Source organism: Drosophila obscura, unplaced genomic scaffold (assembly GCF_018151105.1).
Source record: "Drosophila obscura isolate BZ-5 IFL unplaced genomic scaffold, ASM1815110v1 contig_186, whole genome shotgun sequence".
In the NCBI taxonomy this organism is placed as follows: domain Eukaryota; kingdom Metazoa; phylum Arthropoda; class Insecta; order Diptera; family Drosophilidae; genus Drosophila; species Drosophila obscura.
Genome location: NW_024542774.1, coordinates 4,928,750 through 4,953,226, shown reverse-complemented (window position 1 = coordinate 4,953,226; position 24,477 = coordinate 4,928,750). Strand labels below are relative to the sequence as shown.

Below are 24,477 nucleotides of genomic sequence, written 5' to 3'. Positions count from 1 at the left end.
TTTCCGCTTTTGTTTCGGTTGCTGTTGCACCAAAAGTATTCTTCCCCGTCTTCCCCCGCTTACCATCCTCTTGCCGCTCCACAAAATGGACTTCTCATTCGTATGGCATTCCCTGGCACTTGCCACAATGGCCACGTTCCGTGCTCACACACTGCCACTCTCCCTCTCTCTCTGACACTCACACACCGACAAAAACAGAGGCAGAGGCAGACACAAATGCATTCCTTGTCGAGTCATTCTGGGTGCGCACTCTTCCATGGTACGTAGGGCGGGAGGGCGTGTGAGGCAGCAACCAAGCGGGATGTGGGGCTGGGGCTGGCCACGGCTTTTTGGCAACAGCAACTTTGCTTTGTCATGTGCCATATTTCTTTCTCGCCCGGCAACTGTGCCGCGACGACAAAGTATCTTTTGTTTAAGAACTGCAAATGGTGGGGAAAGAGCTTTAAGGAATTTCCCCCCACCATCGACGACACTTCGAATTAACTCTTTGCGACAGCAAACAGCAGTGCCACCTCCCTTTTCTCATGATATTTCAGCGATTGCTATCAATAAGTGTTTCCTCTCTGCTCAAAGAGTTTCAGACGGCTGTCACACAAATCTTTTCCTTTCAAGATTTCCCTCGAAAAGAGTTACCACTCCACTTGACGCGAGTTTTGCTTCACTTTCTATCTAATGGGCACTATCTGCATATCGATATGCACTTTGACTGCTATTATCGGAAGGCTGCAACCCTTCGACCAAAGTCACTCATCACAGCAGGCCTTTTGAGGGAACATTTTAGAAGTTCTAAAATTTATTTTAGTATAGTAGGCCAGATTGGTTTACTAGTCAGGGAACGGCGAGCTATAAAATCATTAGTCTCCAAGTCGTCGAGCCGCACGGAGTTACACAAGGAACTCAAAACTCAAACCCAGGAAATAAAAAACCAAAAAAAAAATCGGAAAAAAAAAAAAAAAAACCGTCAAGAAAAAAAAATTTGTGTTGTGCGATTGTGTTAGTGAAATCGTTTTGCTGCGTTTTTTTTTCGGTTGTGATACTTTTTTTTCTACACGTTTCGATCGCCGATTTTGTGGTCTTTTCGTTTTGTTTTTTCTGTTCTTTCGGCTTGTGCTTTGAATCATGAATAACCTGAACGCCAATGCCAGTGCCTTCTTGTGGCAGGCTCACGCCCAGCCGCAGCCTCAGCCGCTGCCTGCACAGCCGCTGCAGCAGCCGCAGCAAGCTCAGCTGCTCCATGGTGCTGTTGTGCCGCAGGCCCGCAAGTTTGGTGGCAACAAGGGCAACTTCAACTACGCGCAGAGTCACGCTGCTGGCGGCGCCATGATGGGCGGTGTCGGCGGCGGCGGTGGCGGAATGGGTGGTGGCGGCCAGATGGGGCCTTTGGGTGGTAATCCGAATTCCTTCCGCAAGCGGCAGCCCATGAACCAGGGCTTTAATGGTTGCTGCTTCCAATCAAACGGTAAGCAAGTGAAATAATCAGCTTATCGCGTCTTTTGACCCTGCAAAAGGGACACACACACACACACACGGCACATATAATTTCTGCCGTCATGAGTTGGCAGAAAAAAAAGTGGTGACGTCAACTGACAGCTGAGCGCTCGGCTCGCATGGTTGTATGTGTGCGCCTGTGTTGTTGTACCAGGTAGTGTTGTACAATTCCCAATTCACATTTTTTCCCCCCTTGTCAACATTTGTCACTAAACACTGTTCAACACAGATGGAAATTATTCAAATTGAATTCTTGTACTACTCACTCACTGTTCGAATTGTTAAATATTTTTGTGTGCCGCTGGCGACTGTTGCACAAATCACTAACCGTATATTTTCTTCCTTCTTACTTGCAGGTAAGTCGCTGTTTTCTATACCCGAAAATGTTGTTATGCTTGAGAGCCGTAAGTACATTTGAAACTACAACCCGATTACCAACACTAAACCAAACCACACTATAACACAAATACAAACACACACACACATACATACAATACTGAATACTGAATACGAATACCAGCACTAAAAACGAAGCAGAAAAAAAACTCTTTCCGAACCACCACACGACTGCAAAACCGAACACAAATACCAATGCACATACGTACGAATCAATTTTGGTTTCGGCGGGCTATGAAAAGTAGTTTTTTTTTTTTTTTGATGAAATGCAAACTGTAAAATTAATTACCATCGGAATGGGGCAGCAGCGGCAGCCCAAGTTCAATTACAAAATAATACAATGGCTCGGTGGCCGCCGCGCTCGTGCAACAAAATAGATCAAAAGCGGGCCTGTGAACATTTGCATCTCAATGTGGAAAATATTTTGCAAAATTTATCAATTTCGGTTCTGTTTTCGTTCATTCGTTCCCCCTCCGCCCCTCCGCCACGCTTGCCTCGCTACCCAGCCAGCGTAATGCAATTTAAATTTTTTGTCTTGCATGAATTTTCAATTGCTATTTCTTCACGGCGCTCCATTAACATTTCCATAACGATGACGTGGATAGTCCAGCAGTATCTGGCAAGATTTTCACGTTTCCTTCCCCTTGGTTTTTTTTTCGTTTCGCTTTTCGCCGTTTCTATTTTTCTTTTCCCATTGTTTTGTTATTGCCCGGCGATTTGCATAATTTTCAATGCTCAATGCACGCAATTTTCATTGAAAACGTCGAACTAGGACTGTGGCAGGCGGGGAGCAATACATTTTATCTCTACGAGTATAATCATTGCCCTGTGAGTACGGGATCCTTTGTTTTTAGTGCCCCTTACGGAGCAGCAGGGCGTCAGTTATGCATCCTTTCGTTGGAGCAGGAGGGACCTGCGATCGATCCAATGAGTGTATGTACACACTGATTGTTTGCCTGCCATCCGCGAGCTTTAGTCAATTATTATTATGGGTCGTTTTCTTAATGGAGCAAGAAGGCAGCAGATTATGACAACACACCCACCCACAGCATCAGAGAGTGTCATACAAATATGAAATGGCCATTTGAATAATTTCTGTACGCAGCAGAGCACACGACGAAGCCGAACAAATTTGCACCATAATTAAAATAAATGCTTTCAATGGCCAATAATTGCCAAATAAATTAATTTTAATTGCAGGGCGGCTGTCGGCTGTTGCGGGGGTGGTGGCAACCGTTAATGTTGCGGCGGCCTAAAAATATATTTCAAAAGTGGCTAAAATAAAATGTTCGCATGAGCCTCCGCCTCCCCCTCCTCCTTCTTCTTCTGCTTCTGACTCTGCTGTACGCTCTCTTTTTTCATCCGTCTGTGTGCGCATTTTATTTTTAAATGTTCCGCTTCTGACTCTGTCCAATACGAACCGTGCCACGCCCACAGCTTGCACTACCACCAACAGAAGCAACAGCACCACTCGCAGCAGATGTCGTGTCGCACGACATAGTATTACATTTTTGTGGTATATTTGCAGGTGGCAAATATGTTGGCAAAACACTTAAAAATACATAAAAATACCAATGGGGATGAATGTATGTTATGATGGTGGTGTAGGGAAAGCTATTCACTTGACATGTTTATGGCCTTCTGCCCCAAAGACTGTTTTCCATGGGATCAGCATCCGAGTCACTCAAAGATTTACGTATGTGGGCGTTCATTAAACTCACATCCGTCCTCGGGCCATCCACATCTCCGCATCCACAGCCAAAGTCGGCCAATCACTTAGTTAATACAACGACACACACGCGGAATCATTTGGGAGCGAATGAATATGTATTTGCATAAGTACTCACTCATTCAAAGATACTCGTATGGCAATGTGAATGTTCTGATGGGGTGCTTTCAGCCACCGAAAGTAAACTTGACTTTTTGTTTGTTTTTATTTATCCCCGCCCCCCCGCACCCACAATTGAGTATAGTATATGCATATGGCCTGGCCTGGCCTGGCCTGGCCCATGGAGGTGGCTTTATTTTGTGGCATTACAACGTCGCTCCTCCTACGGGTTTTGTTTATCTTCTGGTCTGATTGTTGTGCCTTACTTTTCCGGATTGACAGCGCATTTAGTTTGCTTTTCCTTTTCCACTAACATTTCCCCCATTGTTTTTTGGCCAATATTTGTTCGTCTAATGCATTTCTTGATGGTTTCATTATTGCTATGGTTCTGCGGCAAACTATAATTAATTTAATTAATTCTTTTTGGTTTTGTTTGGTAGGCTTTTTCTGTGCAACATTTTCACCCATAAACCAGTTGCCGTTCGGTGACTGTCGGGCCGTAAATCTTGCTGTTACCACGACAAAAACGCAGCATCTTTCCCACCATAAATTCATGGTAAAATCCAATAACAGTGCCAGGGAAGCAGAACAACAGGGCGTTGGGTAGATTGGGATAGTATGAGCGGGCAACAAGAATACCAGACAACCGCATCCCGCATGACCAAAAATATAAATTGTGTCGCTTGCATTTTATGGTAATTCAATAAATTGAAAATGACAAATTGTGTCATGTTGCGGTTGGCATTGGATTGCCACACCAGAACAGACCCCGCAACTGGGAGCCCTGCCACTCGTGCGGGAATGAAATGAAATGCTGGGGATAATTAAATCTATGTCGAGCATCAATAAAAGTTGCAAATGCTTTTAAAGTTGCTGCCGTATGTCCATCTCCAGGCACCGCAGTGGCAGTGGAGAGGAGGATGAGGAGGAGGCATCTCCTCCACACCCACTCCCTGGCGCCCATCAATCAATCAAGGACGATCAATCAAATTGTTGTCAACAGCGAAGCATACGGCGCACGCAGCTAACGACTATGTCGGAGGCGGATGCGAAGGCGATGATATTGCTGTCGCTAGATGGCGTGTCGAACAAGAACAATGTCGCTATCTTCGGTTGGGTGAACTTTTCCACGCACCATCGCCGGCAACTCCACAGCTCCACCCACCCCCTGCTGACCCACTAACGAGCGCTAATGGACACCAGTCCCGCCAGCTTCTTATCCTCCCCATCTTAGCTTCAAGCCGAAAGGAAACTATTGAACCAAAAATGTTTTAGTTACTATTTCAGGGTGGGGGGCAGTAGAAGTGTGAGGGTGATGGTGAGGGTGGCAAATCTGAGGGATATGGAAACTTTGCCACTCCACGCAATATTGCGTCGATTATCTTCAATCACGAGCCCGTGATTGATGACTGCGACGACGTACTGGCCGGAAGACACTATTAGATCGGACAGCAGGGCACAGCGCTGCTTTAAACTTCCTTCCTGCAATCCTCCCAGAAGACGACGAGTAATGCCTGGCAATTCATCAGCGTCTGCGGTATTATTGAAGGCTTTATTGTTTGCCGTTTTGATTGCATTCTCAATTGGCTAGCTGGCGCAGAGAGTGTTCGTAATCCCCCCTGAGAGAGGGGGCAGGGCGCAAGCTAAAAATCGCATATGATTACCTTCTACCAAGTAGATCATTACTGGCTGTCCTCTCCTTGAGTTTCTTATACAAAAAGTTTTATTTTAAGGAAGTTTTTGAGTAGGGAGAAAGGAGCGATTAGCCAGGCAGCTGCTTTGTACCGAATTTGGTTAATTTATGCCGGACACGGCTGGTGCGGCTCTGCAGCTTTTTGCCCTTCGCTTCAACTTCTAATAATTTGTAATTAATTTGTGCATCTGGCTGGGCTGGCTTGGTGGCGGCAAAAAACGTTTGGTGTGATGTGGTGGCAGCTTTTTTGTCCGCCTCACACTTTTGTATAATTTTCCACAGCAATTAATTGGACATTTTGCTAATGCGTCTGCCACTGGCAGTTTTTGCCATCCGCGCAACCCGCAACCCCAACCCCAACGCCACTATGTAGAAGAATCGTGCAATTTTGCAAATTACAATATCAAAATTGTCCCCCAGCTGCTGCACTCTGTACTTTTCCATGGTTCGCTCGCTTTTCTTTGCTGTTTGTTGTATTTTTTATGGCATTATCGATTTTCGCTTTTCCCCCACTTATCTCTATCGTATCGCCAGCAGCGGGCAACAAAAAGCCAGAAACTTTATCAAAGCAGAAACTAAGTAACGTGAACGAATTCGTTATTGGAGTCGGCGTTCGCTGCGCGCACTTTGTTTAATATGATAAAAGAGTATATGTATATATGTACATACATACATACAGTAGAACTTCGACAGCAGAAACTTTGATTAATGGGTCGCCAGTTAGTTGCCCAACTAATGGACAAGTTTCAATGGAAATCATAAATATTCTGTGGTAATTCCACTGTAGACACTACCATAGATACACGGCATTTGTTTGCAGACGATGGGGGAGAGCCATTTACTAGAAAAACGCTTCAAAATGTCATATGCGAGGTTGGGCCAAGCGGCAGGGCCAGCATTTTGCTGCTTCCTTCCCCATAAAGTCAATACACTCGTATCCATCCAAGTCGTTGTTCAACAAACAACGAACGAAACAGACAAGGATGGCCAATAAAGTTGAGGGATATCGAGGGCACTCAACGCTCGAGCAAATGTCCCTAGCGATATTTTCTCTTGAGCAAATGTAGCCATACAGGATATATGTACATGTGCTGTACGTAAAAGGGGCCAAGTTCTAGCATTCAGTAACTCAAGGAGGTTGAAGACTGTCCAAGAATTTAAGTGCATTCCAAGGAACTCTCTGCTGGATGACTGGATCCCATAAGTGGGTGTGTGCAGGGTGTGATGGTGAGCGAACTGATTGCATGTGGGTTTTGCATGCTATTAAAGCCGAGTCCCAAAATATTGACCAAAGCGATAATTAGGCGAGGCCAAAAGCAAATCTCAGACAAAGGCCAAGTCCTGGTTTAGCCAAGGCCAGCTTCAATTTGCTAAGAACACACGCACGCGCCAGCAAGCAAGGCTATGAGAGTGTGTGTGTTTGGGTGTGTGTGATTATGAATTATATTATAAATCCTCATATACACGGCCTTATCGGGGCACAGTCCACCCACCGTTGTGGGCCCCTGGCACACAGTGGAGCACAACTTAAATGCCATTTGGCGTCTCTAATTATGTTGTCCTGCTCCACCTCCACCGCCACTTCGTACTCGTTCTCCTACTTGTCCTTGCCGGCGTCAACGTTCTGCGTATTTGTTCTTCCTGGCAGTTATTGTCTGTTGTCTGTTGCCTGTTTGCGCCCATGTTTGCACTTGGCCCTAACCCCAGGCCCAGCCAGACTGAAGGAAGCCGGAAAGAAGTGCCGCGCCATTAGGGTGGAGGGTGGACGGTAAATGGGGAATGGGTGGCAGAAGCACACACCAATTACATGCGTTTGTATTATTCAAATCCGCCGTAAATGTAATTAAGCTCATGGGAATTAAGCGTAAATTTATTTCAGCCAGCTCCGGTACCACTCCCCGGCAGCAGTTCAGTTCAGTTCCGTTTCACAATCCTTTTTCACTCCTTTCACGCCATGGCGGTTTCTGCTAACTCTGCTTATCGGGTCTCTAGGCTAATTTCTCCAACCAAAATGGGGGCCGACGAGTGTAACTGGATGGGGAGGGAGTGCAGAACGTATCGCATATAAATTGGCTCATTGCCCGAAGGTAGCTCTGTGGCACGACGATTTCTTTCTGATAAGCAATGGCATTTCCTCCTCTCCTGGATAAAGCTCATCGAATTTCAGTTTCGTGCTGGGAAAGTTTTGATAAAATCTCCACAGAATCCATCCTCCCTGAGAACTGGGAAGCCAGATTGGGAGAGAGAGTTTGGGCACATTAAAAACCAATCAGGCGCGTTGTCACATAATCAACCCACAGCGCTCATCAGACCTCTGCCCCTAGCCTCCCCCCTGGCATAGAGCAGCGGCACTTTCCCCACAATCTTTTCCCTATTATGAGTATTTTTTATAAACTCTCGCTGGGAGCAGATTGACTCTGGGAGGGTGGGAGGGAGGCTGAGGGTTCTCGTATCATGTCACATCCAGGGACAACTCTTTGCCAGCATAATAGTTTTGCTTATGAAAACAAATTCAATTTTGAAGCTGCTTATGGAAATGTTTATGCGAGACGTGAGCGCCAACTGTTGGGGGCCCCAGAGCTGGGGATGATTTTCCAGAGCACGAGGAGGGAAAACTGCTATGGAGAAAATTAATGTCACATGAGAGGACGCGCGCACCAGTCACAAAAACAGCATTGCTGCTGCTGCTGCCAAGGGGTAGGAGAAGGAGAAGCCAACGGGTAGTAGGAGCTAGAGAGGGACTTGGGGGAGGGGGCTGTGTCAGTACCATTAACAGTACGGAAGAACAGGGCGTGGCTGTGCATGGAGCCCCAGATAAACGGGACAACAGCCCCGATGGGTGCGTTGTCATGACTCTTGGCATATTTTGCAGTTCGGTACAGTTTCGTCCTGCTGCTGCTGCTGCTGCCGCTGCTGCTCCCCTCTGACGCAAACAAATTGAAAATCATTGAACAGAGAGGGTTCATATGTGGGGGAGTAGGTGTGGGTATGGGCAAATGCTCGCCTAAGCAACTCTGCAACCGCTGCGACACTGATGCACTGCATTTTGTTGCAATGTAAGCAAGCAAGTGTGGTGGCTGGGCGCGGGGGGAGTTCACTGCAAGATATTGTCGCACACATTTAAGCAAATTGCAATTAAGGGGCACAGTGGGTGGGAGGAGGGGGAATCAAAGGGAATATGCTGCCAGTTGCCAGTATGCCAGTTTTGTTTGTCCTGCTCCGTGGACCTGCGAATGGCAATGGTTGATGCGAATCGCATTCCCCTTCTCGTTCTGCTACGCTACACTGTATGCAACAATTTGCAGCATAAATACTTTGAGTGCCTGCCCCGCCCCCCTCGCCAGTCGCATTAAACGAATGGATTAAGTTTTGCCCCACCCACACAGGGAGCTTTAATGGATTTATGCAGGCCTCCTCCCCTTTGGGTAAAACGTGTTCTTTGTTGGAGCTTTCTAGAAAGTCTTCCAGTTCTACGCTGATTTAAATCAATGCTTTGTTTGCTATATGTACATCCAGCAGCTGCTTGGAATTCCATAAATTGTTGGCTTCCAAACCTAAACATATATATGCACATATATTTAGTTTTCCACATAACTTCTGGCGGGGGGAGGGGCAGAAATCGTTTGCATACGCTTTCGCAACTTTCTCTAATTGCAAACCAACAAAGTACTTAATTGTGGCACACATGTCCTTTAAGTAAGCCGCATGGAAACATTTCTGTATGCAAATGGCGGCCGCACACACTTAGCGCTCCATAAAACAGAACTAAACTTCAACTTCCGTCTGCTGGCTCGCACTCTCCCCGTGCCACTGCCACTGCCACTGCCACTGCCTCTGCCTCACTGTTATACTCGCTCGCTCTTCCCTGCTGCGGCAGCACATAATCTAAAATAATTTGTGCGCACTGAAAATTTACACCTGCTCGGACTTGCCACCATTCTGGGCCGGTGTCGGCGACGCCTTGCGTGCGAAACATTTTCCAGCAATTGCATGCAACAATTCCCCAAATGCTTAAACATTTTAGGCACGCTTCCGACACCGTCGTCCAGCCCGGGGCGGGAATTTTTCTTTTCTTGTGCCACCTCCGTTACACATTGTGGCTGAAACTTGATTGGGCGCTGGGGTGGACAACGGAGGCGGAAGCTGGAGTTGTTGGCAGGTTCGCTTGCCTGGCGTCACGCATACGCCCCGTGTTGCAGCAGCAAATCAGCGAGGGCTGTGAATTTCAATTAAAGCCAAAGCAGCAGGGCAACGCCACCATCCACTTGAAATGAATGACTATGTCTGGAGCTGCTGGGACCGGATCGGAATGGACGGCTGGCCTCAGGCCATGGCCACAATGTTGTTTGGCCCTTGAACACTTATTACAGTTTATTCTGGCTGTTATTGACTCTCGGCTCGGACCATCGCTCTGGGGGGTGACACAGGGGATTAGCATGCATGTCAGAAGCCAGTGGCAGAAAGGAGAACGGCCTAAGCAACATTTCATTCATTTCCCATCCCCACCGCCCATTGCCCAAAACCGCTTGAACTTCATCGGGGATTATTTACTTACGCAAAACTTTGCCGAATTGGAACGTGCCGATTCAACTGTTCGGGGTGAACGCTTTAAAGTTCTCACTCACCCAACATCAAACGGATTAAGGTCGAGTGAAAAATTGCATCAATTTACGTTGTTTGTGCTGTGTGCTCGTCTCCTCTCCATCCCTCTCCAATCCCTATCCTGCCACAGCGAAAAACAACAGTGGAAAAGCTGAAAACTAACAACCAACATAAAAATGGTTGCTGTCGATCTTCTCGTCGCGCTGGCGAGTTTCCGTCTGTGTGTGTGTGGATTTTTATGCAAATATTTTGTCAGGTAGCCCCAAAGCCCAAAAACAAACTAGCCGTGCCGTGGTTCGGACTCTCTGTTGTATAACCAGAGGGGAGCTAGAGCCAGAGCCACAGACACAGACACAGCCACAGCGTTGCAACTAAATCAAATCAAAGCAAAAACAGCTCTCCTGTATGAAGTCCTGGCAGCAGCAGCTCTGCCATAACAAGCCCCATGCAAATTCAGTTTCCGACGTGTCAGACTGCTCTTCCAGCCCAGCCCAGCCCAGCCCCTCCACCAGCTAGTAGTTCCCTGTGCATGGCATTAACTTTGCGAGTGATTAAGTTAGAGAGTGTTTGGGTTAAACAACACTAGAAACTTGCAACAACTGCCACATGTGCGACACTTTTAAAGTTAATTAAATGTCTTCCAGGGCTGTGCGACCACCGCTCTTCCCCCCCCTTGTCATCTTGTCTATGCCGCCATATTTGCCGCGACATTTTGACAGTTTGTAGCCGTTTCCGCTTTAATTATAAGTGGGTTATGTGTGGGGGATTTGCGCGGCTGTGGTTGCCTCTGCTGGGATTCAACACAGTGGGTGGCCCTGTCGATGGCTCTGCCAGAAGTCGGCGATGCGGAAATGTTTATTGTTATTTCTGCACAGTGGGGCGAAAATTGGATTGTAGATCAGCCAGGCGACTCCCGGTTCAGTGCCATAGCTAAGGGCTATTCTCGGCCATTTCCGGTCCCCGCACACATCCAGTGCAACCGACCGCCATAAAGCAAAACACAAAATGGCAGCCCGAAGAAAAGCCTAGACCAATTTGGTGGCGTATCCTCGTTTGCGCTCCATTTTTTTTTTTTTTTGCTCTCCCTGGCAAAAATTCAATTAACTTACATGGCCAAACCGCAGTCGAAGCCGCAGTCAAAAGGAGGAGCCAACCCGTTCCGAAAACCCTGCCAAAGCTCATCTGACCACGACAAAAAATATCAGCCCCCGCGGAGGAAGGGCTGCTCCTCCTTGACGTCCCTGTGGCAAGTCTGTGAGCGCTGCTGGTTCGTGGTTTTCGAAGTCTGGCTGGGGCTTGCTATTAGAAGAACTTTCGCACAAGGGATGGGACTACGGACCGTGACTGAGACTGCGACTGGAACTACGGATTAATCATCGTCGTGAAATGCAACAACAATAAACCAAAACCAAATCAAACCAAATATAATATGTACATCCATCCATCCATCCATCCACCACTAACCGTAACGTTTACTTTAAGTCTTAGCTCTTAATACTGGCTAAATCCGAATACGTTTTCCTTTTCTGTTTCGTTTCATTTTGTTGATTTGCCTAACGTTTATTGTTGTTGCATGCAATCGGTTGCAAAAACTTACAAACAAACAAATCAATGCACAAAAAAAATGCAGTTGCACCACAACAACAACAACAACAACATGCACCACAACAACAACAACACCACCACCACCAACAACAACAACAACAACCACATCATCACCACCACCACCATCAACTAGTTGCCCCAGCTCAATCGCACAATCTTTGTCAATTTAAAGAGCCACCGCTATTGGGACCAGGCGCCGCCTTCCCGACATTCGGAGCCCCCGAATATCATCCCACCACACCGGACAACTGGAAGGGAGCCTCCATCCATCCCACTGGACTCATGAAGGAGCCCACCGGCGTGGTGCCCGGACGCAATGCTCCCGTCGCCTTCACACCTCAGGGACAGGCACAGGTGAGTGTTTGACGCGTGATGGTGGAGGAAGTATGTGTCGAAGACAGCGACTTACGTACACCTCTGAAGTGGCTGGCACACAAATTGCATCACACGGATATAATTTGAATTTCCGCCAATATCTGGGCACACGATATACGATACACGATACGAAAGGAGCCGTATCAAAGCCGGATCCTCCTCCCTGCCAGACACAATTTTAATTAACTTCTCGTTCTCTCCCCGTTTTTTTCTTTCTCTGGATGTCGCTGATGTAGGGCGCTGTCATGATGGTCTATGGCCTGGACCATGACACTTCCAACACGGACAAGCTCTTCAATTTGGTGTGCCTGTATGGCAACGTGGCCCGGGTAAGTCAGATTTTTCCTATACTACGCTATATATTACGATATAAGCAATATAATAGTATCCACTGTCACGTGGGTTCTTACAACCCAGCGAATAGTGAATCACAGAGATAATATTCAATAGGGCAGCCGCCCCTTTGATGAATTTTAGAAACAAACTAAAGTAAAAGCTCTCATGACTTGAATTTTCATTATGAAGCACACTTCAGGAGATGTCGATAAAAAATCCCTTGCTTTTATAACCTTTTAGAATGTGAAGAAACGGAAAAAGAAATATCCCCAGCTTGCACTTAGCCGGAAAGCTGACAAAAGGGGAAAAACGCGTTTCATTGCCTTTGCGTTGGTCGTCGGAAGTCGGCAGTCGGCAGTCGTCAGTCAGCACTTTGTGTAGAAGGCCTGGCCCAAAAAAAAAAGAGCTTGGAAAAAAAGGTGTTTGACTGTGGAGCCGCAAGACACTTTTGTGTCTGTGGGCCATTTGTAAATGCGCAAATAAAACGAAAGGCAATAAAAGGACGAGACCAGGACACCGCCTGGAGAGGCAGTGGCAGTGGCACTGGCACTGGCACTAGCAGTACTGCTGGCCAGTCGGATCGGCAGGGACATTTAGATAAAGCGATTTAGATTAATACCCTTAGCCGTGTGTGTGTGTGTGTACATGTGTGTGTGTGTGGCATGCCTCGGGACAGCAATCAGTGCAGCGTCATCAGCTTTATCGTGAGGCGGGCAGGGGGTCTGGGGTTCTGGGGCTTTTGCCTCCAACAATGCGAAAACGATTGGCAGTCGCTGTAAATCAAAACACGATGACGACCAAAAAGGAATCCATTTAAAAGCTTTGGCAAATGACAATTCAAAATGTTGCCATTGTGAGTCGGAAGCCAAAAGGAATACTCGCTTGGGGAGCGTTTAGTGCATAAATGGAGCGCCACCCCGCCACTCTACCCGTCGCCCCACCCGCCCGAAACTGACATCAAAGTCAAACGCCAAAAACTTTCGTAGCTTGTGCCACTGCCACTGCCACTGCTTTCACTTTATTGCTACTATGGCTTCTGTACCTCCTCTCCTTGTTTGTCACATGGGGCTGGAGCTGGAGCTGGATTGCGAGTGTGGGTGAGGGCGTGGGTGTGTGTCCTTTGACAATTGCGCTCACCAAGGACACACCGACGTGGGTTCTCTTCGTTGTCGCTCCCCATGACATGTTTTGTTTTCTTTATGTCTGCGATAAAGCGAGTCAAGGCGACTGGGGACCCCAGGAATGACTTTCCCCGAACTCTGAAGTGGCTATGGCCAAGGCAAAGGCAAGGGATTTTCGTAGCCTCAAAGCAGTTTAAGGGGTTTTTCATTCAGAATTTCATACACAATATACCCCCCGTACATTGGAAATTCCAAACATACTCGTAAGTGGGACTCTTTAAAATGCAAAGAAAATCACCCCGAGAATGCTCGATCGAAGTCCTTATCTATCCGGCCACTGCATTATATTATCCATGCAAATAGTAGGACCACCACTCTCCAAGGCAGGGCTCTCCACTGGCCATTAGTTGGGGGTGGGGGTGGGGGTGTGACGATAATTCAGGACACGGCCATTTAGCTCGGTTTCTTTCTGGGCTCTGGCTCTGGCTCTGACACTTGCCCTGACTGGGTAGATGGTGGATATTTATTGCCAACTTCCTGTCCGAGACGGAAACTACTCATTAGCCATTAAAAATGATTATGCGCAAACATTATTCACTGGCCGGCTAAGCCGCAAATATACATTTTCTCCACGCTGCCCACGCTCCCAAGTTCTGGTCTCTTTTCTCTTCTCTCTGTCTCTTGTCTCTCGCCTTGCCTGGCTCCCATCGCAACGCTGTTGGCCGCTATCTCATTATAAAATCTGTATAAGTGTGCGGCGTGTGTGTGTGTGTGCGTCGGTTTATGGGCCGACATGTTTGAATTGCGAATGAGAAATTGATGGCCACTCAATCAAAGTGAGTTTCCTTCTCCTCTCTGTTGCTCCGACCCTACCTCCTCACCCACACTTACACCCGATGTGTCGGTGTTAATGGAAATCCCATGGAAAAGTATTCGGGATCAGACCCTCTGTAATTTAGGGATAAACATAGGCAACGCCTAACCGAATCAGGCATATCCTTACCCATACATACATATGTATATGTGCGAGCGGAATTCATTTGGAATGGTGTTGGCTAAAAGCAAACATCCCTGCCATAACGGATGTTGTAGCGGAGCAGCGGATGCCAAGAGGAAGGTAGTCGATTTCAATGGGGTTTGGCATAAACATTCTGTTGGAAAAATTTGATTAACCTGCCGAAAAACGTAGGCCGTAGATGGTAGAATTTCAACCTGTCGAAGCTCACCAAGAAAGCTGTCAAATGTGACAGAGGCCCATGGGGAGTAGGAGAGGCGACAAGATTGGATTGTGTTTGCATTTTGTGATTTGTAATTTGATGGGGGTGCGGGCCCCCTAGATGTGTACACTTTTATGTATCCCCTTGGCGTTTTGGCTGGCATATTTTTGAAGCCAAAGCCATTCAAGTTGAAGGGGGAGGGGCGACCAGCTGGTTAATTATTTCTGGAGCTATGCGATGAAGTCATCATCAAATTGATTTTGCAGGTTAAATGGCATGACACAAATAGTTCGAAGGGCCTGGTGGGGTATGGTGGGGCCAAGTTGCTGACAGGGCTAAAAGCTACGAAAGGAATGGAGGATGTCTTTAAAGACCAACCCCCAAGCACACACACACACATTTACACAAATACACACCACGCACCCAATTAAATGCGCATTAAAAAAACATTTGGATAGATTCTGGGGAAACGGAAGTGGAAATGGAATTGGTGGTGTGGCTGATGGCGGGGCCAGAGGTCAGCCATCGCGGCTGGTTCCTCTTGTGCCGAGCAGCGCGTGAGCAATTAAATCAAATGGCAGAGCTGAGCAGAGCAGACACCATGCCACAATGCACAGCAAAGCGATGGGGTCGCGGCGGGAGCGAGCGGGTCGCATTTTAATTAACGCACCACCGCGAGGGGGGCAAAAAGCACCAGCACCAGCACCAGGAGGGCGAGTGAGCCACCACGCAACAGCACAGCTCATTAGACACGCACCGAATGTTTGCCGCCGCTGACCAGCAGTGGCCATTCAGCCATGAAGCGCTCTTTGATTTGCCCAGAGTCCTGTCCCTGCTCCTCATCCTGCTGTCCTGCTGTTTGTCTATATATGTATATGTGTGTGTGTGTGTCTGTGTCTGTGTTAGCCTTCTGTTTGCATGTTTGTAATTTCATTATCCCTTTGTTTTTCCCGGGACTGCGACTGGGAATGGAAATGGGGGGAAATTCGGGGCATATCTGCCCGCTTTCTGCTTGACTGATTTATGGTCTATATTTAGTTTTATACATTGTTTCACTTTTATGATTCGTTTCGAGACTCGCTTTTGTGTTTCGTTTTTCGATAAGCTCCATTTGCTTTTTATTTAGTTTGGGCCATCCCACGGTGCCAGCCTTTACGCCAGTCGAGCGTATGCATTCATTTTGATTGCAAACCACTCGGGGCACAGAGAATCAAATAAATCGACGCACAGTCCAATGCGGATTGTATGGGCGGGCTTCTGTGTTTGCACCACTCACAGCCCCATTGGCCATCGGTAGTCACCTTTATTTACGTTTGAATATCAACCAGTGGATTAGAGAATTAAAAAATGGCAAGCCAATGATTTGTGCTGTAGTTAAGAATTAAACCAATTCATTTAACTCTTAGCAAACAATAAAACAGTTTACTTGTCAGTTTACAACCAAAAGATGGCAGAGGCGGATGTGTGCTATTTTCCCCACTCATTGGGAGCCTCCTCACCATTTTCCCTCCGCTAGTCTGACGTAATTATATCGGTTAAACAATGGGCAACAATTTTCCCGTCACTTGCAGGCAGCGAGCGGGCCGAAGCCAAGACTAAACAGAGTCAAAGCCCCCAATCATTTCGGCCTGCAGTCATAATTAAATTCGTTTGACCCCAAAACTGCAGTGCCAGTGGCCGGGCAGAAAATAAATCAAAGCTTGGATTGAAAGAAACTGGCCAAAATGCCAGGCTCACTTTTCGGTGCGTGTGTGTGTCGAGGCGACTTTGACAAACGCAAAAAAATAATAAAAAAAAAGCGGCATCAATGCGCCAAATGAAGGCATTTGAAAAGCAAAATTGCAGCAGCTCTCGCCCAATTTGGACAGACTCTGGCCGTCAACCTGTTCACCTGTCTGTGGCTGTTGGTCAATTGCGAAAACTCGTTTCGCCAATGGCTTTGTAGCCCCCTCCCCGCTCCGAGCGCAATTTTAATTCGGACTCGGACATGGAATCCGTCCCGCCATCCGACCACCGCACCATTGAGTTCAATGGCTTGCAGTGGGGTCCAGCAAATTGATTTGCCAATGCAACCCAACCAAGCGAGTGAACGAACGAACGGGGAAACAGTCCAACCAACCAAGTCGCCGCCAGCATTTCCATTGATTTTTCACTTTCACCTGTCTCTATGTGTGTGTGTTTTGTAATTATTGCTTTGGAAATTATGATGGTCAATTATCTTTACAGCTCTGCTGCAGTTCGTTTGCAGCAGCAAGGTGCCAAAGACTTGCATGAAAAATAAATTGAGTGAGCTAATGAGCGGATAGGCCATAAATTCATAAGATCAGACTCACGCTTCGACCCCCGCGATGTGTTTGGAAGCGAGCTAGAAAGTTGCGTTTTTTTTTTCTAGTTATTCCGCGAATTAAATACTTGGCCCCGCTTCAGCATCCGATAGCATACATCCACATCCACTCATCCAATTAAAAGTAGTTGAACTTTTCCTGCCATTTCAGCATTATATAGCCATATCTGACAGACTCCAACGAAAGTGTCGAATGACATATCGAATATTTGTCAAGTAAAAATCACAGGCAATGATAATATTTTCAGCTATTTCTGGCAATTGGGCACGTACGATAGAATTTGATGACCCAATAAGGGAGAGTCGGATATGACAAGTCGGGTGGGGGGTGGCTGTGTAAGGTAGAGACTGGCATCCTTCCCCATGTATGTACATATGTACGTATGTATGTATGTGGGAGGGATAGACTGCTCACAATGAGCGGAGAATTAAGGGCACCATTCTGTCACATAATTGCATTTGAAAGAAATTTTAAATTGAATTCAATGAAGGTGTATTGCTTGGAACGTTGCTTGCTTGGGTTGAACAAGGCAGGGAAAGGGAGAGGGCACCGACAATACAATTCAATCAGTCAGGGAGAAGCCATGGGCAAAGGTCAACTGTGGAAAACCGAGTACGATGGGTGTGCACACACAACACATTTATATATATACATATACATATATATATATAGGTATAATTTAATTTATTTGCATTGAGGTGACAGGTTAAGGCGGGCGGCAGCATCGCTTGCAGCATGGGGAAACAAACGTGTTCCATATTGACGGAAATTTAAATTCATATTTCTTCTGCTTGCAGATCAAGTTCTTAAAGACCAAAGAGGGCACCGCCATGGTCCAAATGGGCGATTCAGTGGCCGTTGAGCGTTGCGTACAGCACTTGAATAACATTCCCGTTGGCACTGGCGGTAAAATACAGATTGCTTTCTCCAAGCAGAACTTCCTATCCGAGGTGATCAATCCATTCTTGCTGCCGGATCACACACCCAGCTTCAAGGAGTACACTGGCTCCAAAAACAATCGTTTCCTATCGCCGGCCCAGGCCAGCAAGAATCGCATTCAACCACCGAGCAAGGTAAGTCCGGAAATACATAACTCTGTCCCCTCGCCCCGCCAAAAGCTCATAAATATGCATATTCTTCTTCGTTTTCCGCTACAGATTTTGCACTTCTTCAACACACCGCCCGGTCTGACCGAGGACCAGTTGATTGGAATCTTCAACATCAAGGATGTGCCCGCCACATCGGTGCGTCTATTCCCCTTGAAGACCGAGCGCTCGTCGTCGGGCCTGATCGAGTTCCCCAACATCTCGCAGGCTGTCCTGGCCATCATGAAGTGCAACCATCTGCCTATTGAGGGTAAAGGTGAGATAGTGTTGTGTTTAAGTGTTTTTTTCAAAAGAAGAAAAAGTCAAATTCTCATCTGGCCACCCCAGAATCCAAAAGTTACACGAAATTCTCTCTCTCATCAAAACCTCAAAAAACATGCCCCAATAAGTAGGCAACATGCATTTCTGTTTTATTTTGTTACTCCTGTTTTCGTCCTTCACCTCCTCCTGCCCCTTGTCGTTGCTCACTGCTCGACAGTCAAAAGTTTTGGCAGCTACTTCGCATGGCCTTTTGACTTTTACCACCACCCATACACCAATCCACCCATCATTTCTGCCCCACTTCCCGCCCAAGCCTCTCACCCAGCCGCTGGCCCATTCCACGCAATGAAAACTTTAACCTTTCATGTTTCTTTGGCTGATTTTTGGCCAGAAAACTTTCCAGTTACGTTGCCCGCGATGAAAATTTTAATTTGGTAATTAAGATAAACAATTTCAGTTTGCAGTTATTCATAAATGGGTCGCACGCTGGAAGCGTTTCTCCAACAATTAGTCCCTAGACCCGGGACTCGGTTACAAATGGGTTGACGACCAATAAAACTTTTCACATAAATATCTCACCACCAGCAGTTCCCGCATACAAATGTGTTTACCCCTGCCATCTATTTTTTTTATTTGCCTTGTATACAAGGGCAATATACATAAATTGGGCAACATCATTTGTCAGCAATGAATACTATTCTGAAAATCAACTCTTCCAAAACTTTTTGCCTTCTAGCCTTGCAACCTTCCCCCACTATCAGATATCTTGAAGCCCAGCCACCAGAAAAATGGTTCAGTCGAGTATGGGCTTGGCATTGGCATACATTTTCCAGCAGTAACATTGTTTACACCTTGTGGCGAAAACGCTTAGCAATAGCTCGATAGAGTGGCCTCCTCCCTTGCGCATAATTTTGTCGATATCCTTGTTTGGTTATTTGCTGTTGATGCTGCTGCTGCTGCTCCTGCTGCTTCGAGTGCCGCTCGAGTGCATCGCAAACAGTAATTAAAAGTGTAAAGAATGCAAATACTCGTGCACGTATGCACATGCACACCCTCCCACGCACTCGTACCGAAGCAAATGGAAATGGAAATGCAAATGCAAACGCCGAGTGTAAACAAGGGACATTGCCTACTTTCAGGCTGCAAAATTATGCTGAAGGCAAATATATTGCTCTTTCACTCTGAATTGGCTCGTGTGCGTATTTGTGGGCGTATTTGTGTGTGCACGGGTTACAATTTTCACATATGACTGATTTCAATTGCATTGATATGCGGAATATATACTAATATTAGGATGTACTCCCACACATTGTATATTTGTGGTATTATAGCTACGGGCTCCACGTCTTTGATTGCATTGCATCGTGCAGGACAGAGCAGGGCTAGGACTGGAGGTAATCAGAGGTTAATTAATATATATTTGAGCCTATAATCCCGTTTCATTCAACCCTCCAATTGATCCATCCATCCATCCATCCATCCATCCATCCATCCATCCGTTCGTGGAATACAATCGAAGACTCCAGTAAAATCAAGAAAAAACTAAATTCAAGAATATACAACACTTATACACATTACTACACCATATCTAAATATATATGTGCTATAACCATTGTTTTTGTGAAGGAACCACATCGCCTTATACCTATTTTATACCTGCTCTCCCCCGTCTCCCCATAGGCACCAAATTCCCATTCATCATGAAGCTGTGCTTCTCCTCCTCAAAGAGCATGAACGGAGCCTGGAACAATGCGACCAACGAGGGCATGATTGAGAAGGAGAATGAGGTCGACTCCAAGGTGGATATCTACAATTGAGATTTGATAACAATTGTGTAAGCGGGGCCAACAACAACGGGCCCATCCAGAACCCACTACACAACAACCAACAAGCAGAGGGCATAAGACAACTAAACCTACAAAACTACAAAAAGAACATTCAGAGGGCGTATGCATACATGCGACAACACAGCCACAGAAAGGGGAAAATGCTTGTGCATTGATTATAAACTCAACTCAGAACCACTTCAAACAATTACTAGAAAAATCCAACCAGAAGCACACAGGGCGCAAACGCATGTACTTTTTTACGAGCCACTTACATAGACAAAACTGGACTCATCTTCAATGATTCAGACACCCTCTATCTTTCGGCCTATGTATGGTAGGGACTCGTTCAAAAGCAACACACACTATGCACACTATATAGAATATTACAAAAACATTACATGCGTTTGCGTGGCGACTGGAAAAATAAATGAAAATGCTAAAGAGCTACAAAAAATGGAAGACAACTTTCTCACACACCAAACGCAAGCCAGAAAGCACACTAACCATTTTTTGTATTGCTTCCTGTTTCTCACACTTAAATCCACTTTATCAATTGTAAAATATGTAACGTTTAATTGGTAAAAAAAATTAAAAAACGAAACAACATAAACCAGAATAAACCAAAAATAATAAAATGAATGTTAAAATAAGCTGATCCCCTGCCCCCGCGATCCCATGATCCCTCTCATAAACCTCCTATCCCACAGGCAGATATCTGTTTAGTTAATTATATGATTTGGAAACGGATACGGATATATATGCAACAAACAAGAAACATTTCTTTGGACAATATTTCGAAAAGTATTCGGGCGTGAGAAAAAGTCTTAACAAAACTATTTATTGAGAGCAAAATAAATGTGTAAATTTAAACCAAAAATTTAGCAATTTTAAATGAAATTTATTAATTTTAGTTATGAGAAAGGCAAACACTGTGGACTGCTGCAGCCGCAAATGCAGTTCATTTTAAATTTTTACTTTAGCAAAAAGAATTAAAAAAGAAAAGAAAATCACAGAGAGGGAAGAAGAAAAACTTGCACAAGCCAATGTTTTTACTATTAACAAAACAAGAAAAGACAAGACGATAAACATAATTTTTGTGCTTAATTTACAAAGTTGAAAAAGGCATAAATTTATGTGTACGAGCTGTATTTGTATTTACATTAAAATTAATATTAATTTTACACTAAATGTAAAAAGTGAAATAACTAAAAACAAAACAAAAAAAAAACAAACAAAAGCAAAAATATTAAACCTACCAGAAATTAAGTTAAGTGCAAGTGGGGAGACATGCCAATCGCAGACATAAAGCAAAAATCCACATATTTTTGAGGCGTTTTAAAGTAAGAGAAGAGAGAGCCAAACATTTCAAAACTCCAAGTAAAGTTAGCAAAAGCAGAGCGACGACGACGAGAGAAGGATTAGGGCGTATTGCAAATGCGGATAATGGTAATAAAAACAACATAAAAGAAAAGAATTAATTAACGATATCAGCAATAAAGCAACAGCAACAACACCATATCAAAGGCGTATGTTAGATTATCTATAACGACATAACTAAACATAAACCAGAAATGCTAAGTAGTAGTGTTATGTATATCTAATTGGTTCACCTTCGTTTATCATTTTACGTTCAAACCCGAACAGGCGGCAGCCTGAGAACCAGAGAGTCTCAGCTGGTAGCGCCTGTCTGTACATTATACAGGGCGTTGTTCCATATATCCTAAATTCAAATCAACGAATCCTTACACTATGCTACGGCCGCGAATCGAATTTCTTCACAACACTTCCCACACACTTCACCACCCACATTCACCGCTTGACGGAATCATTTGCTTCCATACAGATCGTACTTCATCCATCATCAATCAACAATCAAACTATGTGCAATTTGGGCTTTAAACGAGACTTTATTTCCTTCTATTTATTTATTGCAACTCCCTCTCATTTCGAAATCTAGTTCGTGTAATTATTTCAAGTGTCTTTACAGTCTTAGTTATTATGTAAATTGTTTTTTAATCATTAATTGTACAATATTTTTGTAAAGATTAAGTATTATTGTACTTAATTTAAATTACGAACATGATTTATTGACAGGCTTGAATTAGCCGAAACAAAAATAAAAACAAAACAATAAAAAGGGAGAAAAAATTGCAAACAAAAAGAAAATCTCGTTAATAATTAATTGATAAATATTAATTTGTAAGAAATAAAGCAACAACGATCTTGAAGCTCCTAATTAGATAATAATCCAATCAAACAATAAAATTAATAATATATAAAATATAAAATATAACGAATAACAAACTTGGTAGCTATATAATTTATAAACACACATCTGATAATATGGAATTTAAATTGTTAATAGTTTTATTCGGCTTCTCCCTGGAGGGAGTGCCTGTGCGTTTTATTTTTATTGCGTATTTTATTGCTTTTAATATCGTACATTTAGTTTTTTATGAGTTGAAATAGCAAACAAAATAAAAGATATATATTTAGCTGCTGTTTCAAAATGAAACGGCAACTATAGTTAAATATATAATGCATAAATGTCCGTATATGATATATGATTTGTTTTATTTAATATTTAAATTTTGTTGTTATTTTTTAACGCGTATCCTTTAAGCCCAGAGTTTGTAACATGCGCGCTCATTTTTTGATATAAATATATATGTAAAAGAATCTGGCAATTGCATTTTTATTTTGATAACCGCCACCGCTACAAAAGCAACATTATCGAGTTTTTCCATATTCGAATAGGAATTTAAACGTGACAAATAATTTTCTTAAAAACTAAACAACACTCGCAATGCATCAAAAGCCAATACAAGACAGTTATTGGCATCCCAAGAACGCACATCCCTCACGCCCTTTTCATTTCATTTACGAGCATTACGATCAGCGACTAATGACAACCCATACCTAAACCAAAAGATATGCCAAATAACTTAACGAGTAATCCTCAATTTTTAACATATCGAAATTTTGAAAAAGCATTCAGAGAAAACGCCCCAAGTGGCAAATTTTACACTTTAGGCATTATAAATGTAAAAAGGATAATCCAAGCTACCCAAAACACTTTCCAATGATCATCAAAATGGCGAACGAGCATAGTCCTTGCAACAATCCTTTGTGAAAACGCCAAGAATTGTACATACGAGTAAACATATAGAGCAAACCAATTAAACAAATAATCGACGGAATCCAATAACGGGCCTAAGCCATACGTTGTAATTACCGACTACTTTAAAGTATTATTTAAAAATCAAAATTTAAGGGATATGAAAACTAGGACAATTATTTTTAGTTCATTTCCGCTTGCTCCCCAAATTAAAATTTAGCAAGAAAATTACTTTCTAGTATCAATTACTTAAGCTTGAGTTACGCATTCAAAATCAAATCAAAGAAAATTAGTCAAATTTCGTTAAGTAGCCATTTCTGGTAAATTGAAATTGTAAATCACTTTAAGGCTGTTGGCGGCCAGAACTTGTTACGAGAGGAAAGGCCGCAAAGTCGGCTAGCGTTCGCTATTTGCATGTTATGTTAAGTACCAATTATTTTGTTCTGTTTTCCGTTCCTTTGTTTTTCTGCGTTTTGCAATTGCCTTGTAGTTTTCAACTCCAGGAAAGGCGCATTTGTTCCGATTTATTCAAACTTGTGTTCCCAATCCATGATTTGTTCGACTGGGATGGCATTGCTCACGATTGACGATGGCCCATGGACAGAGTCTATCCCAGAATTTGATGGTAATCTCAAGCGCTTTGCCTGAACACACCAGCAATACAAAATGGACCAGTTTATTCAGTATTGAATTGACAACCACCAAGAATCAAAAAAACCAAAATTATGAAAATTTGTGAAACCGTCCAATAAACACAAGAACAGCAATACGACACCACACACACGAGTTGAAAACTGGCTACAAGAATACTTTATATGGGGGAAGGAAACAGAAGAACAATTGCTTTTGTTTCCAATGTGTCTTTCAGTGAGCTTTATATTGCAACATTTCGGAGTACTCGAATTCCGCTTTTCCACCTATGTTCCTTCCATGATGCTTACACGAGTTACAACTACAAGCCTACCACCTACCAATTACAGGATAAACTCAATTTGCTAAACATTTTCTATGATCAAGAGACTTTTTAGTTGCTACAAACCTTTTCTAAGATTTGAGTTATTTTCCCCAAGAAGCTAAAGAGAAACACTAAACAAAACCAAGAACTTTGTACACCGAAACGAATTCATAATTATCTACAGTGCATGTGCATATTGAGA

At 44.3% G+C, this 24,477-nt stretch overlaps 1 protein-coding gene across 18 annotated transcripts in view; it reads left to right on the top strand.

Moving 5' to 3' along the window:
- Nucleotides 1-22,363, top strand: part of LOC111076408 (heterogeneous nuclear ribonucleoprotein L) — a 107,298-nt gene extending 84,935 nt beyond the window's left edge. For 9 of the 18 annotated variants that reach the window (XM_041593329.1, XM_041593331.1, XM_041593332.1 and 6 more), the window contains 6 exons: nt 1,845-1,892; nt 11,785-11,966; nt 12,224-12,316; nt 17,804-18,079; nt 18,164-18,368; nt 20,054-22,363. In XM_041593329.1, coding sequence (XP_041449263.1) covers nt 1,845-1,892; nt 11,785-11,966; nt 12,224-12,316; nt 17,804-18,079; nt 18,164-18,368; nt 20,054-20,190 — 941 coding nt within the window. In that variant the 3' untranslated portion in view covers nt 20,191-22,363. Of the gene's footprint in view, nt 1-855; nt 1,460-1,844; nt 1,893-11,784; nt 11,967-12,223; nt 12,317-17,803; nt 18,080-18,163; nt 18,369-20,053 lie in introns of those variants that run through there. The other 9 variants (XM_041593337.1, XM_041593334.1, XM_041593340.1 and 6 more) reach the window with 4 other exon arrangements.
- The last annotated feature ends 2,114 nt before the right edge of the window (nt 22,364-24,477 follow it).